The sequence below is a fragment of the Caretta caretta genome, chromosome 1 (genome assembly GCF_965140235.1).
Source record: "Caretta caretta isolate rCarCar2 chromosome 1, rCarCar1.hap1, whole genome shotgun sequence".
Lineage (NCBI taxonomy): Eukaryota > Metazoa > Chordata > Testudines > Cheloniidae > Caretta > Caretta caretta.
In genome coordinates, this window is record NC_134206.1 from 307597639 (window position 1) to 307611599 (window position 13961).

The window sequence follows — 13961 nt, forward strand, 5'->3', positions numbered from 1 at the left end:
TGCAGAGGCAATAAAGTCATTTCTGCTTCACAGTCATGCATTCGTTATTCATTCATCACACAAATAGGGGGATGACTACCAAGGTATCCCAGGAGGGGTGGTGGAGGAGGGAAGGAAAATGCCACACAGCACTTTAAGCACAGCACTTTAAAAGTTTACAACTTTAAAATTTATTGAATGACAGCCTTCTTTTTTTTGGGCAATCCTCTGTGGTGGAGTGGCTGGTTGGCCGGAGGCCCCCCCACCGCGTTCTTGGGCGTCTGGGTGTGGAGACTATGGAACTTGGGGAGGAGGGCGGTTGGTTACAGAGGGGCAGCAGTGGCAGTCTGTGCTCCAGCTGCCTTTGCTGCAGCTCAACCATACACTGGAGCATACTGGTTTGGTCCTGCAGCAGCCTCAGCATTGAATCCTGCCTCCTCTCATCACGCTGCCGCCACATTAGAGCTTCAGCCCTGTCTTCAGCCCGCCACTTACTCTCTTCAGCCCGCCACTTACTCTCTTCAGCCCGCCACCTCTCCTCCCGGTCATTTTGTGCTTTCCTGCACTCTGACATTATTTGCCTCCACGCATTCGTCTGTGCTCTGTCAGTGTGGGAGGACAGCATGAGCTCGGAGAACATTTCATCGCGAGTGCGTTTTTTTTTCTTTCTAAGCTTCACTAGCCTCTGGGAAGGAGAAGATCCTGTGATCATTGAAACACATGCAGCTGGTGGAGAAAAAAAAAGGGACAGCGGTATTTAAAAAGACACATTTTATAAAACAGTCGCTACACTCTTTCAGGGTAAACCTTGCTGTTAACATTACATACATAGCACATGTGCTTTCGTTACAAGGTCGCATTTTGCCTCCTCCCACCGCGTGACTACCCCCTCAACTTTCTCCCCTCCCTGTGGCTAACAGCGGGGAACATTTCTGTTTAGCCACAGGCAAACAGCCCAGCAGGAATGGGCTCCTCTGAGTGTCCCCTGAAGAAAAGCACTCTATTTCAACCAGGTGACCATGAATTATATCTCACTCTCCTGAGGATAACACAGAGAGATAAAGAACGGATTTTGGTTGAATGCCAGCAAACATACACTGCAATGCTTTGTTCTACAGTGATTCCCGAGTACGTGTTACTGGCCTGGAGTGGTAAAGTGTCCTACCATGAAGGACGAAATAAGGCTGCCCTCCCCAGAAACCTTTTGCAAAGGCTTTAGGACTACATCTAGGAGAACCGCAAATGCCAGGGCAAAGTAATCCTTTCACATGCTTGCTTTTAAACCATGTATAGCAGTTTAAAAGGTACACTCACCAGAGGTCCCTTCTCCGCCTGCTGGGTCCAGGAGGCAGCCTTGGGTGGGTTCGGGGCGTACTGGCTCCAGGTCTAGGGTGAGAAACAGTTCCTGGCTGTCGGGAAAACCGGTTTCTCCACTTGCTTGCTGTGAGCTATCTACAACCTCCTCCTCATCATCATCTTCTTCGTCCCCAAAACCTACTTCCGTATTGCCTCCATCTCCATTGAAGGAGTCAAACAACACGGCTGGGGTAGTGGTGGCTGAACCCCCTAAAATGGCATGCAGCTCATCATAGAAGCGGCATGTTTGGGGCTCTGACCCAGAGCGGCTGTTCGCCTCTCTGGTTTTCTGGTAGGCTTGCCTCAGCTCCTTCAGTTTCACGCGGCACTGCTTCGGGTCCCTGTTATGGCCTCTGTCCTTCATGCCCTGGGAGATTTTCAGAAAGGTTTTGGCATTTCGAAAACTGGAACGGAGTTCTGATAGCATGGATTCCTCTCCCCATACATCGATCAGATCCCGTACCTCCCGTTCGGTCCATGCTGGAGCTCTTTTGCGATTCTGGGACTCCATCATGGTCACCTGTGCTGATGAGCTCTGCATGGTCACCTGCAGCTTGCCACGCTGGCCAAACAGGAAATGAGATTCAAAAGTTCGCGGTTCTTTTCCTGTCTACCTGGCCAGTGCATCTGAGTTGAGAGCGCTGTCCAGAGCGGTCAGAATGGAGCACTCTGGGATAGCTCCCGGAGGCCAATACCATCGAATTGTGTCCACAGTACCCCAAATTCGAGCTGGCAACGTCGATTTAAGCGCTAATCCATTTGTCAGGGGTGGAGTAAGGAAATCGATTTTAAGAGCCCTTTAAGTCGAAATAAAGGGCTTCATTGTGTGGACGGGTGCAGGTTTAAATCGATTTAACGCTGCTAAATTCGACCTAAAGTCCTAGTGTAGACCAGGGCCTAGACTCCAACTCAGATCCCATGCTGAGTTTACAAATCTGGAATAGCAGTTAACAACCACACTTTAAAAAGACAAATAAGCTTGTGTATTTAGCTAGTTGGCTTAAAAAATAAAGCATTAACACCCATACATACACACTACTTTTACCATTCTTTAAAAAAACAGCACTGATTTATGGTTAGCCAAATTATCAAAGGAATAATCAACAAGATATTACACTACTTAGATAACAAACTTTCAGTCATCATATGGCAGTTCTAATTAATAAAATGTAAGCTAAAATGAAGGAATGGTAACAGCTCAATAATTGCATTAGACTGGTCTCAAACTCTAGGACCTGCCTGGTAATATACCCCACAGATTGATCTTTAAAATAGTATACAAAGGGCAGTCTACATTTAGATGCCAAGATCTTGAAAGCAAATAAGAGTTCTTCACGATTTCTGAGAGAAAAAGTTATTGATCCCCTTATTTTTCCCTCTAAAAATTTTCATAAAGACATACAAACAAACAAAGAAATATAAATGAAGTGAAAATAAATTAGAAAGAGTTCTAAAACATTAAACTGACCTGTGTAAAATCATCTTTTCTCATGGCCAAAAGCTGTCTTAAAGCTATATCTTTTTCCTGTAGGAAACAAAAATTTTCACTTAGCAAATATGGAAATTCAGAAGAAAGACTATGAAGAAAAAAGTTAGAAATGTAGCTACACAGGTCAATTAGCAAAAGAGCATTGTAAAATTTCTCAAATGTATTCATAATACAAAAAATATCTAATGCATATAACTAAGCCTCAATTCCTAGGAAGTTTTAATCTTTAGTCTGCTAAAAAACTATAGTAATAATCAGAGGAACACCCTCGCTCTAACTGGCCAATGGGACCACAGAGGGACTCCCTCCCTCCCCTGCTCTGACTTGCCGGTAGGGCCATGGGGGACCCCCGACAGCCACTACGGTGGGAGGTGGGGGGCTGTGAGGTGGGGGGATCTGCCTGGGTAGCTTTTGCAGGAACAGTGCTTGAGTGATCTGGAAAAGGGGTGGGGTGGGGGCTGTCTGTCATAATTAGGGAGCAGCCTTTTGGCTTGTTTAGCCTCACAAAGGAAGGCTAAGCAGGGCTATTGTTGGTCTTTATAAATACATCAGGGTAAATGTTAGGGAGGGTGAAGGGCTGTATAAACTATAAGACTGTGTTGGCACAAGAATAAATGGGTGTAAACTGGCCATGAACAAATTCAGGCTGGACATTAGAAAAAGATTTCTGAGGGCTTGGAGACATTTGCAAGTTACAGCGCAATAAAGGAGCCCCAAGCACACTAGCTCACTACCCGTCCAGACTGGCAAGGCACGTACAGCGGTCTGACTCCGCAGCTACAGCGCTGCTGGTACTCCACCTCGGCGAGTGGAATAACATTTGTTGTGCCCCTGCTGGAGCGCCGCGGCGCCATTGTGAACGAGGTGTTGCATTACTGCACTCTGATCAGCCTCCAGAAATGTCCCATAATCCCCTTAAGTCAAGTGGCCACTCTTGTCATTGTTTTTGAATCGCTGCAGGAATGCGGATATGCCCTTTGAAAGCTCCGTTTCTGACAGCCCGCTATTTATCTGCTCCGAGACAAAGCAAGCCATTATGTGGAATGCTGTGTGTGTGTGTGTGTGTATGTGTGAGGGGGGAGTGGTGGGGGGAATGGGGTCTGCTGCTGTCTGACTTTACAAGACAGCATGCTGACATACTCTCAGCCCCCCCAAAACCCACTCTCTCTCCCCCCACATACACACAACACACTCCCTGTCACACTCCACCCGACCCTGCCCCATTTGAAAAGCATGTTGCAGTCACTTGCATCCTGGGATAGCTGCCCACAATGCACCGCTCCCAATGCCGCTGCAAGTGCTGCAAATATGGCCACGCCAGTGCGCTTGAAGCTGTCAGCGTGGACAGACTGCATCGCTTTCCCTACTGCGCTCTCCGAAGGCTGGTTTAACTCAAAGCGCTCTACATCTGCAAGTGTAGCCATGCCCTAATAATCAGAGGGGTGAGTTTCTGGAACAGCCTCCCATGGGGAACAGTGGGAGGCAAACAATTAGATTTAATTAGATTTCAAGATGAGCTGGTGTGACAGGGTTGGGCCAGATGGCTACAGGATAGTGACAGAAGGCAGATATATTAGCCCCAGGTTAAGTAGGTCCTTTTTCCCTAGGTAAGGTAATAGGGAAGGTTCCAGAACAATCAGGAACTTTCTGGAAACTATTAAGGCAGACAGGCTGATTAGAACACCTGCAGCCAATCAAGAAGCTGCTAGAATCAATTAAGACAGGCTAATCAGGGCACCTGGGTTTAAAAAGGAGCTCACTTCAGTTTGTGGTGCGTGTGAGATGCTGGGAGCAAGAGGCGCAAGAAGCTGAGAGTGAGAAGGCGTACTACTGGAAGACTGAGAAGTAAAAGCATTATCAGACATCAGGAGGAAGGTCCTGGGATGAGAATAAAGAAGGTGTTGGGAGAAGGCCATGGGGAAGTAGTCCAGGGAGTTGTAGCTGTCACGCAGCTGTTACAGGAGCCACTGTAGACAGCTGCAATCCACAGGGCTCTGGGCTGGAACCCGGAGTAGAGGGCGGGCCCAGGTTCCCCCCATCCCCCCATCCTCCCAACTCCCTACTTGATACCAGAGGAGTTGAACTGGACTGTGGGTTCCACCAAAGGGGAAGGTCTCTGGCCTGTTCCCCGATCCACTAGGTAGATCAGTAGAGACTGTGGGGGATTGTTCTTCTTCCTTTCCCCATGCTGGCCAGTGATGAGGCTAACTGACTGAACGGCAGATTTGAGCCACGAAAATGGCCAAACTGAGGGCTGCCGTGAACCTCTGAGGCGAGAAAATCTGCCAATAAGCACAGGACCCACCAAGGCAGAGGAGGAACTTTGTCACAGTGGACAATAAGAAGTTGGATTATATGACAGGGTTGCTTGTGATGTAGGGAGGCAGGGCTCACTTCCTGTTTGTCTTCAGTTCCTAGCATGGGTCACTGTGAGGATTATCTGGATATATCTCAATCAATTCCCTGTCACTGCAGGGTCCTCTGGCACTGCACGTTGGTCACTCAAATCTCTGCCTGTGGCATGTAATAGTCTAGTCTACTGTGGGCTGTAATACTTTTGTCTAATTTTGGTTGTTGTATTTAGTGTGTGGGTGCTGGGTGGTGTTGGTGGCCTGTGATACACAGCAGGTCAGACTAGATGATCTGGTGGTCCCTTTTGGCCTTAAACTCTAGGACTATCACGTAGACAAATTTTACACGTAACATTTCACATACAATTTTCTTATTTATTTTCAAATAAATGCATTAAAATGTGACTTGACAAAAGTATACAATCTAACACTGAAAAATCTAAAGGTCAGAATAACATGAAGCACATTTAATAATTTACAAACTATTTTTAAAATATACAATTTCATTACATTAATCTTACCTTTAATAACTCTGTTATGTGTTCTAGACCAAGACCATGTAAAAACACTTCTAGGTCACCAAAGGCTGCATAGGAACTATACATATTATTGCACGAGTCACAAAAAGAAAAAAAAGTGGTAAATTTATTTTTCATAAATAAAGCAGATGTCTAAACTCTAATAGCCAAACACAAACACACATGCATGCATGCATATGTGTCAGTAAAGTGATGTATATTTCCAGACAAAGGACTTTATGAGACTGTAATTAAAGCTGTAAATTGGTATGAATACTTTAAATGAAAAAAAAATCTTTAGTAAATCATTGTAATTTTAAAAATCAAATGGCTGCAGGCAGGAAATTCAAAGTTAAGGTTACTATTTCAAGAACACCCCAAATGTCAGAAAATATGGAAATGTAGTTATGGTACACCAAACTACTTTAACTCTGCCCTCTAATTACCAGCCACCCTTTATGTAAGGTAGATATGTCCATGACAAGCATCACAGCTTTTATTTTTAGATTAATGGTAAGAAAGGTAAGCACACCTATCCTGGGTTCCTGTGGCCTTTGAAATAATTTTAGAAGTACAAGAAGAAATAAAACTCAGCAGCACTCAAAAGCCAGAAAATTAACAGCCAATCAGAAATGCACATACCAAACAACACCATGCAACAGGCAAAATGATGAGCCATTACTGCACTGCTCCCTCACCAAAATCCTACATTAACAGAGGAGCCTTGCAGCATGCCCCGAGATTAAGTTTATTTCAGACCAAATATGGAGTGAATTCAAAATCTGAAAGCCTTTCCTGGAGAACACCCATCTCAAAACTCCACTCTTATACCCAGAAGACTCTAGTTCAGTTGTATCCTCTAACACAATAAATCCTGAATATCTTGCTGGTTCAGATCAGGAATCCAGTTAGCCAGGAATACTGTATACGTTGGCATTTTTCCTAAGATTGTAGACATCTTAACTACACCCAGTGTCTTAAGCAACAGAGAAAAAGTTGCCTAATCCCAAGGATGTACATAGTGTATGATCTCTGCAGGAAGACAGACAATGGAAAGTAAAGTTTACAATGGTTGCAAAATTTTCAACACCCAGTTAAGAAAAAATATTAAGAAACTGGGATGGGAGTTAGATAAGTCTCAGATTGCTGCATGAGGTATAATATCACCTGGTGCTTCTGTACCTTCCATCCCACTTTATCAACCCACTTTACAAACATCAGTTCATTCTATTCATAACCTCAGTGATATAGGTACTCTATTATTCCCATTTAAGAGGTCAGCAGAGACATTAGAGGCTTGAATGAAAGCAGAGACATTAGAGGCTTGATTTCAAGAGATACTGATCACCCACAACTGCAGCTGAAGTCAATCGGAACTCCAGGTGCTCAGTACCTCTGAAAATTAGGCTATAATTGGCTTGCTTAAAAATCACACAGAAAGTCTGTAAGACGGATGGGAAAAGAACCCAGGCCTTCAGGAATAGATTCAGGCCCTATCTACACTAGGTTTTTGCACTGGTGTAAATACACGGACACAAACCCTCTGTGTTGATGTGCTGCAATGGAGTGAGATGGACCGTTCACTCATGCAATTTAGTAAACTACTAGGGTAAATTGCACCAAAGAAAGCCCAGCTTTGTACTAGTACAGCGTATCTACATTAGTTTTGTACTGATATAACCACATTGGTATAGTTCCACCAGTGCAAATTTTCCTAGTTTAAACAAGCTCTGGTATCTTAATCAAAAGATTTCCTGTGCCTCCTGTGCTCATGCCACTAAAAGGGATAAATTCTCGCGAACAGCATAACTGTATCTCAACAGTATGGCCTTGTAATTTGGTATATGCAAGGCCAATGAGGCAGACTACTTGGCCTTTCTTCCTAAATTGCACATCTTCCTTTTATCTCATGAGGAGATAGGGGAGAGGATTTTCCACTCAGTTATATTTTATTCATATATTTGATTAAGAATAAATATACACATAATATGACTAAGTGAAAAATTGTCTCAATCAACACCTTATATAGCAACTGTTTTTATCAGGAAGTTGAGTGTAGGATGTGAAAAGAATACTCAAATCCATGGAGGGACACTTGATAAAATATCTCCCACCTTGGCCATGGGAAGAACAGATACATATAAGAGCCAGAAGTCCTTGGCATGCTCCAAAAGACCTTCTTTTCTAAAATATCATATAGTGTATGTGGGGTGCTTCTGGTCAGAAGAAACCTCAATTTTTAAAGCATCTGTCATTCTCAACAAAAGTCCTTAACCTTGTCAGAAATTATCTGATGGAGAAGTATACAACAGGGTCACATTCTCCACTGATGATACAGATAAACTTAATTGTGTATATAGTGTGCCAGTGGCCTCTGTTAAAAACTTGGAAGCATCCAAACTATGTAATGCAATATTGAGTTTGTACAGTCAGGCACCTAAATGTCAGGAAATACAAAATTTAAGATGGGTTTCTGTGTTTCATAATGGGATTTCCGTTTCTCATTTTAACAAATTATTACATTAGGTATGATTGTAAAAAAAGTTCCAAAAATAGACACTGTAAATTGTTCTGCATTAATACTAATCATGTACACACCCCAAAAGTATTCATAATATTAAAACTAAAATGAACTAAAATAGCATTAGTTTTCTTCCTTCTTTACCTAACTCTATGATCTCTAACTGCATCAGGGACTGTGTTCAAGAGTTTGTGGATAGTCTCTTCTTTAAGCAGGTTCTGGAACTTCCCTTGCAAGGGATTTGCAGTCAAAGAAAGTAAATTAAAAAGCTGAAAAAAGTATAAAAAAATTTAGTTAATATTCAGTTTAAGAAAACAGAAGTAGAGTAGTGTCCTATTGAATTAAATAAGCACAAGAATAATTCAATGCACAATGAAAATTTAAATTGTAAAAAAGGTGGGAAAATTATTTCATGGACTACTACCTGGGGAGAATAATTCAGGTAAATCATCTCATTCTTCCAAAAGGCAAACATCTGTGATAGAGATGAGCCCGTGGAGCTTAAATCTCCAAGAGTGAATGTTGCTAAGCTAACCTAATTCAATGGAATACTGAACAAGAACCATCAGTATACAGTGAAGCAACACTGTGTACAGTGTGAAGATAAATAAAAACATTCTGATGTGAAATGTGAAAGGCTGAAAGAGGTCATATATAATGTAAAATTAACTGAGTATTTATTTTTGGTTCTAAGACTTAGAAGTTCTTCACTCCCAAGTAAAATCTCTTGCTTGGCTGATGGTAATGTAAATGTAATGTTTAGACATTTTCTATTCAAGGTGTGTTTTCTTTGCTGCCTCCTCATACTCAGACTGAATAATCCTCTTTACGGGATGGTCAGAGAAACAGCTGTGTCCTTCGACTTGGCCAAAACATTTTTTCAGCAGTTCCTACTGAAAATCTGCTCTACTTCAAATTTTTTTTTTATTCCTTTGGTGGGGGATTGAAGCCAAAGAGCAACAGAGATTCATCTCATTCTCATTTCAAATTCTGGTGGGAAAAGATAATCATGCGTATCTTCCTCCCATTTCGTTGGATCAGACTGACAAGCCCATATACTCCATCATATAATTAGACCAAATTCCACTACAAGAATCTTTAAATTTCACAGCAATGTTAATTTATTGTACCTTTATTAAATACTCTTTGTTCTCATTCTCCTCACCTCCACACAAACATAAGCTCCTACTGATGTAAAATTTGTCAGTGATTATTCCCAATGGATTTTTTGCCATACTCTTCAGGCAGCCTGGCTCAGAGCCTCCTTGCCAATGTGTGCCATGAAAAGTAGCTCGTATCTGATTTACAATGGCTCATTTCTCCAAATCGCTAGGCGTTGACTACTCCACTGTTTTCCAGGCAGCCCAGGTTCCTAGTCTGCAATACTGGCTCTTTTCTCCACTTCCTGGCTGTCATTAGATTCCAGCTTTGGCTCCTTGCCCCTTTGCTACCTGGCTCCCAGGAACAGGGCAGGGAAGACCCACTCTAATCCAATGAACTCGCCCTCGTGGGGAAGCTGGAGAGAGAGGCTGAAAATAGTCAGATGCCTAGATGCAGAAAAATGGTGAATTTCACTTTAATAATGCTGATTTCTATGGAGTCCTGGAAAAATGATAAATATCACAGGTATGGAGCTGCAGATTCCACAGAGCTCTGTGATGAATGGTGTAGTTCACAACTCTTGAGAGATACTGACCTGGCCTGGGAGGCTTGCTGTGTAGACATACCTTCTGTTGCTGCTCCTAGGGCCGCAGGAGAAGATTCAACCTTTTTAGACAGACTTCTCCCTGGAGCACTAATAGTTGGAAGCTGCTGCTATTTACTATACTACCTAAAGCCTGCAGCTCCTGTTTCACATTTAAGCAATTTAAAATGTTTTTCTATTTGAATTTCTGTAGAACTCTCTCAAATGAAATGTAGCTAAACACTATACAATGCAATCTCCTCCAAAGTTATCTTGGTTGAATTTAACCAACTATTTCTCAAAGAGTTGATCAGAAAAACTGTCAGTGGATATATTTTTGATACAACGCGTACTAAAATAATAACTCTAAGCAAGGAATTATGCTGGAAATTTAAATACACATATGCAAACAAATTCTTTAGGGCTTGGCTACACTTGCAAGTTAGAGCTCATTAAATCAGCTTTGGGAGCCCTAACTCCTGAGGTGTCCATACTGGCAAGGCACGTAGAGCTCCTGGACTCTGCAGCTGGAGTGCTCCTGGTAATCCACCTGCACAAGAAGCATAAAGCTTGCTGTGCCCTAGCTGAAACGCCCGGGTGTCAGCGTGGACAACGTGTTGTATTACTGCGCTGTGATTGGCCTCCAGAAACGTCCCATAATCCCCTGAAGTCAAGTGCCACTCTTGTCATTGTTTTGAACTTGGCTGCACACATGCGGATATCCCCTTTCAAAGCTCCGTTTCTGACTTATCTGCTCCGGGACAAAGCCAACCATTACTCTGGAATGCTGCTGTTGTGAGTGTTTTTGAGAGAGAGAGAGGAGAGGGGTTCTGCTGCTGTCTGAACTTACAAGACAGCATGCTGACACACTCTCTGCCCCCCAAAACACACACTCTCTCCCACCACATACAAACAACACAGTCCCCGTCACACTCCACCCCCCGCACCCTATTTGAAAAGCACGCTGCAGCCACTTGAACACTGGGATAGCTACCACAATGCACTGCTCCTTGTGGCGTTGCAAGAGCTGCTAATGTGACCAAGCCAGTGCGCTTGCAGCTGACAGTGTAAACACACAGCAGCGTTTTCCCTGCTGCGGTCTCCGAAGGCTGGTTTAACTCCCAGCGCTCTACAAGTGTAGCCAAGTGTAGCCAAGCCCTAAGTTAAAGTTCCCACAGCAACATTAACTTTGCAACATAATACATGTGTAGTAACTTTTAAAGCATGGGTCTCAAAGTCCCGGCCCGAGAACCGCCCCACTGCAGCCTGTGAAAGCTTTGAAAAAAGTTATTTCATCTGGCCCTCATGGCTGCCAGCCAAGGGGGTGGGGTGGGGTAGGAGGGGAGCGAGCAGGAGAGATTCACATGCCCCTCCCCCCAGAGGAGAGACCCATGCAGCCATGCTGTTTTGTCTGTCTGTTGCAGGCGCTGCCTCCCGCAGCTGCCATTGGCTGGGGGAGAGGGACAGAGATACCATCACTAGTCGCCGGGCAGAATTAGCCATGGAGGCAGCATTACTAGTTGCTGAGCAGAGTCAGTCAGGGTGGCATGAGGCCAAGGGAGCAAGGTGACATTATTGGCCCGCTGGGAGGATTTGAAGACTGGCACTGGCCCTAAGGTAAACTGAGTTTGAGACCCCTGTTTTAAAGCAGCATGAACACCTACAGTGTAGCACTGAATAATATTAATAAATATTGGTTAAATATATGCTGTAATACATGTTTAAGGGCCTACATTAACACTGATCTGGGAAACTGTGCAACCAGTGAGAACATGAATGTTTCAGGAAAAACAGAATTAGACCTTAGTGGAGAACAATACCTCTGAATGTTTACTGCTTTTTGCAATCTCTCCTGCTGTCTTTCCATCTTTGGTTTGCAGAATTTTATCAGCTCCAAGTTCAAGCAACTTCAGGACTACATTTTTATGTCCCTGGTGGGATGCCCATGTCAGTGCCTATATATAAAACATTTTGTTTCACTTCGTAGAATAAGTTTAAAAACAAGACAAAAAACAGAGCTTATTATCTCAGTAAAACAAAATAGGGTAACCTTTGTGAAAGGTAAACATGGAAGAGTAACTCTACCAGCTAATCTATGATGATACTGCACAATCTCCTTTTGTCTCATTATAGTTTGGAAGATGACCGGACAGAATACAGTTAATTAAAAATGGACAACATGTAAAATATCTTGTCAAATGCTTTAAAAATTAATTCAAAGTTAAAGTGCAGATTTAAATATGAATGACAAAAGTTCTCAACACATATGCAAAGTCAGTTCCAACTCTGCCCTTTCTCACTCACTCATCTTTCACACATGGAAAGGTGTTCCCTCCTCTTTGCCACACCATTGGACTACATGTATATTTAACAGACTGTCTTAGTTTGTTCTAAATTCTACGATTTTGCTTTATTTAAACATTAATAGCAAAATTACCCCCATACCCTACAGTTTGCAGACTGTTTTAAATACAGGAACATAAGGGCAAACAAGGAAGCAATAAGTTGCCTGTGAAATTCTGAAATTACATTCTAAGCAATTCTCAAAGCTTTGGGGCTACCACGACTCCACATATAAAAGGGACTCAGAGGCTATGGCAACAGGGATTTAAATGTGACTATTTTTTGGGGGGGGTGACGCTCTATACCTCAGGGGAACACGTGGCACCCCCATTTTCATCCTTATAAAATGATCGTGTGGTATCCAATGCAAAGTTTGTCATGTCAGTTGTCTTCAGAAGGCTCATGATGCACTGAGCATTGTTGTCATAGTAATGTTATAGGTTGTTTCATGTATATCGCTATAAGGCTGAAAATGTGTCCTCATGGCTTAAAACAAACCCAGGCAAAAATTCGCCAAGAGCAGAGGGGCAGTTCACACCTTATCAGGCCATGTTCAAGACAAACCCAGCCCAGGCTCACAGGAACAAAGGACACTAGCCTAGGAAGCAACAAAGGATCTGTTGGACTCTCACCCCCCTTCCCTTGGTCAGTTTGGGACTACAATGAGGTAATGCTCACCTGACTCTGAAAGGGGTGGAGGGGCAAAACCAAGAGGGAAGAAAGGACATGATCTTATTTAATCTTTTTATTACTGACCTTGGCACAAAAAGTGGGAGTGTGCTAATAAAGTTTACGGATGATACACAGCTGGGAGGTATTGCCAATTTAGAGAAGGACAGGGATATCCTACAGGAGGATCTGGATGACCTTGTAAACTGGAGTAATAGTAACAGGATGAAATTTAATAGTGAGAAGTGTAAGGTTATGCATTTAGGGATTAATAACAAGAATTTTAGTTATAAGCTAGGGACGCATCAATTAGAAGTAACAGAGGAGGAAAAGGACCTTGGAGTATTGGTTGATCATAGGATGACTATGAGCCGCCAATGTGATATGGCCGTGAAAAAAGCTAATGCAGTCTTGGGATGCATCAGGAGAGGTATTTCCAGTAGGGATAAGGAGGTTTTAGTACCGTTATACAAGGCACTGGTGAGACCTCACCTGGAATACTGTGTGCAGTTCTGGTTTCCCACGTTTAAGAAGGATGAATTCAAGCTGGAATAGGTACAGAGAAGGGCTACTAGGATGATCCGAGGAATGGAAAACTTACCTTATGAAAGGAGACTCAAGGAGCTTGGCTTGTTTAGCCTAACTAAGAGAAGGTTGAGAGGAGATATGATTGCTTTCTATAAATATATCAGAGGGATAAATACCGGAGAGGAGAGGAATTATTTAAGCTCAATAACAATGTGGACACAAGAACAAATGGATATAAACTGGCCACCAGGAAATTTAGTCTAGAAATTAGACGAAGGTGTCTAACCATCAGAGGAGTGAAGTTTTGGAATAGCCTTCCAAGGGAAGCAGTGGGGGCAAAAGATCTATCTGGCTTTAAGATTAAACTCGATACTTTTATGGAGGAGATGGTATGATGGGATAACATGGGTTTTGGTAATTAAATATTCATGGTAAATAGGCCCAATGGCCTGTGATGGGATATTAGATGGGGTGGGAGCTGAGTTACCCAGGAAAGAATTTTCTGTAGTATCTGGCTGATGAA

At 43.0% G+C, this 13961-nt stretch overlaps 2 protein-coding genes across 8 annotated transcripts in view; both read right to left on the minus strand.

Annotated features, from left to right (window-relative positions):
• Window positions 1–13961, minus strand: part of ASZ1 (ankyrin repeat, SAM and basic leucine zipper domain containing 1) — a 116831-nt gene that overhangs the window by 20423 nt on the left and 82447 nt on the right. For all 7 annotated transcript variants that reach the window (XM_048836153.2, XM_075124441.1, XM_048836154.2 and 4 more), the window contains 4 exons: window positions 11719–11853; window positions 8359–8483; window positions 5697–5772; window positions 2804–2860 (listed from right to left, as the gene is read on the minus strand). In XM_048836153.2, the coding sequence (XP_048692110.1) occupies window positions 2804–2860; window positions 5697–5772; window positions 8359–8483; window positions 11719–11853 (393 nt within the window). The remainder of the gene's footprint in view (window positions 1–2803; window positions 2861–5696; window positions 5773–8358; window positions 8484–11718; window positions 11854–13961) is intronic.
• On the minus strand, window positions 101–2246 carry LOC142070920 (uncharacterized). Its single transcript, XM_075124879.1, has 2 exons — window positions 1294–2246; window positions 101–705 (listed from the first exon to the last, which is right to left on the minus strand). The coding sequence occupies exons 1-2, from the start codon at window positions 1874–1876 to the stop codon at window positions 164–166; spliced, it is 1125 nt and encodes a 374-aa protein (XP_074980980.1). The 5' UTR covers window positions 1877–2246; the 3' UTR covers window positions 101–163.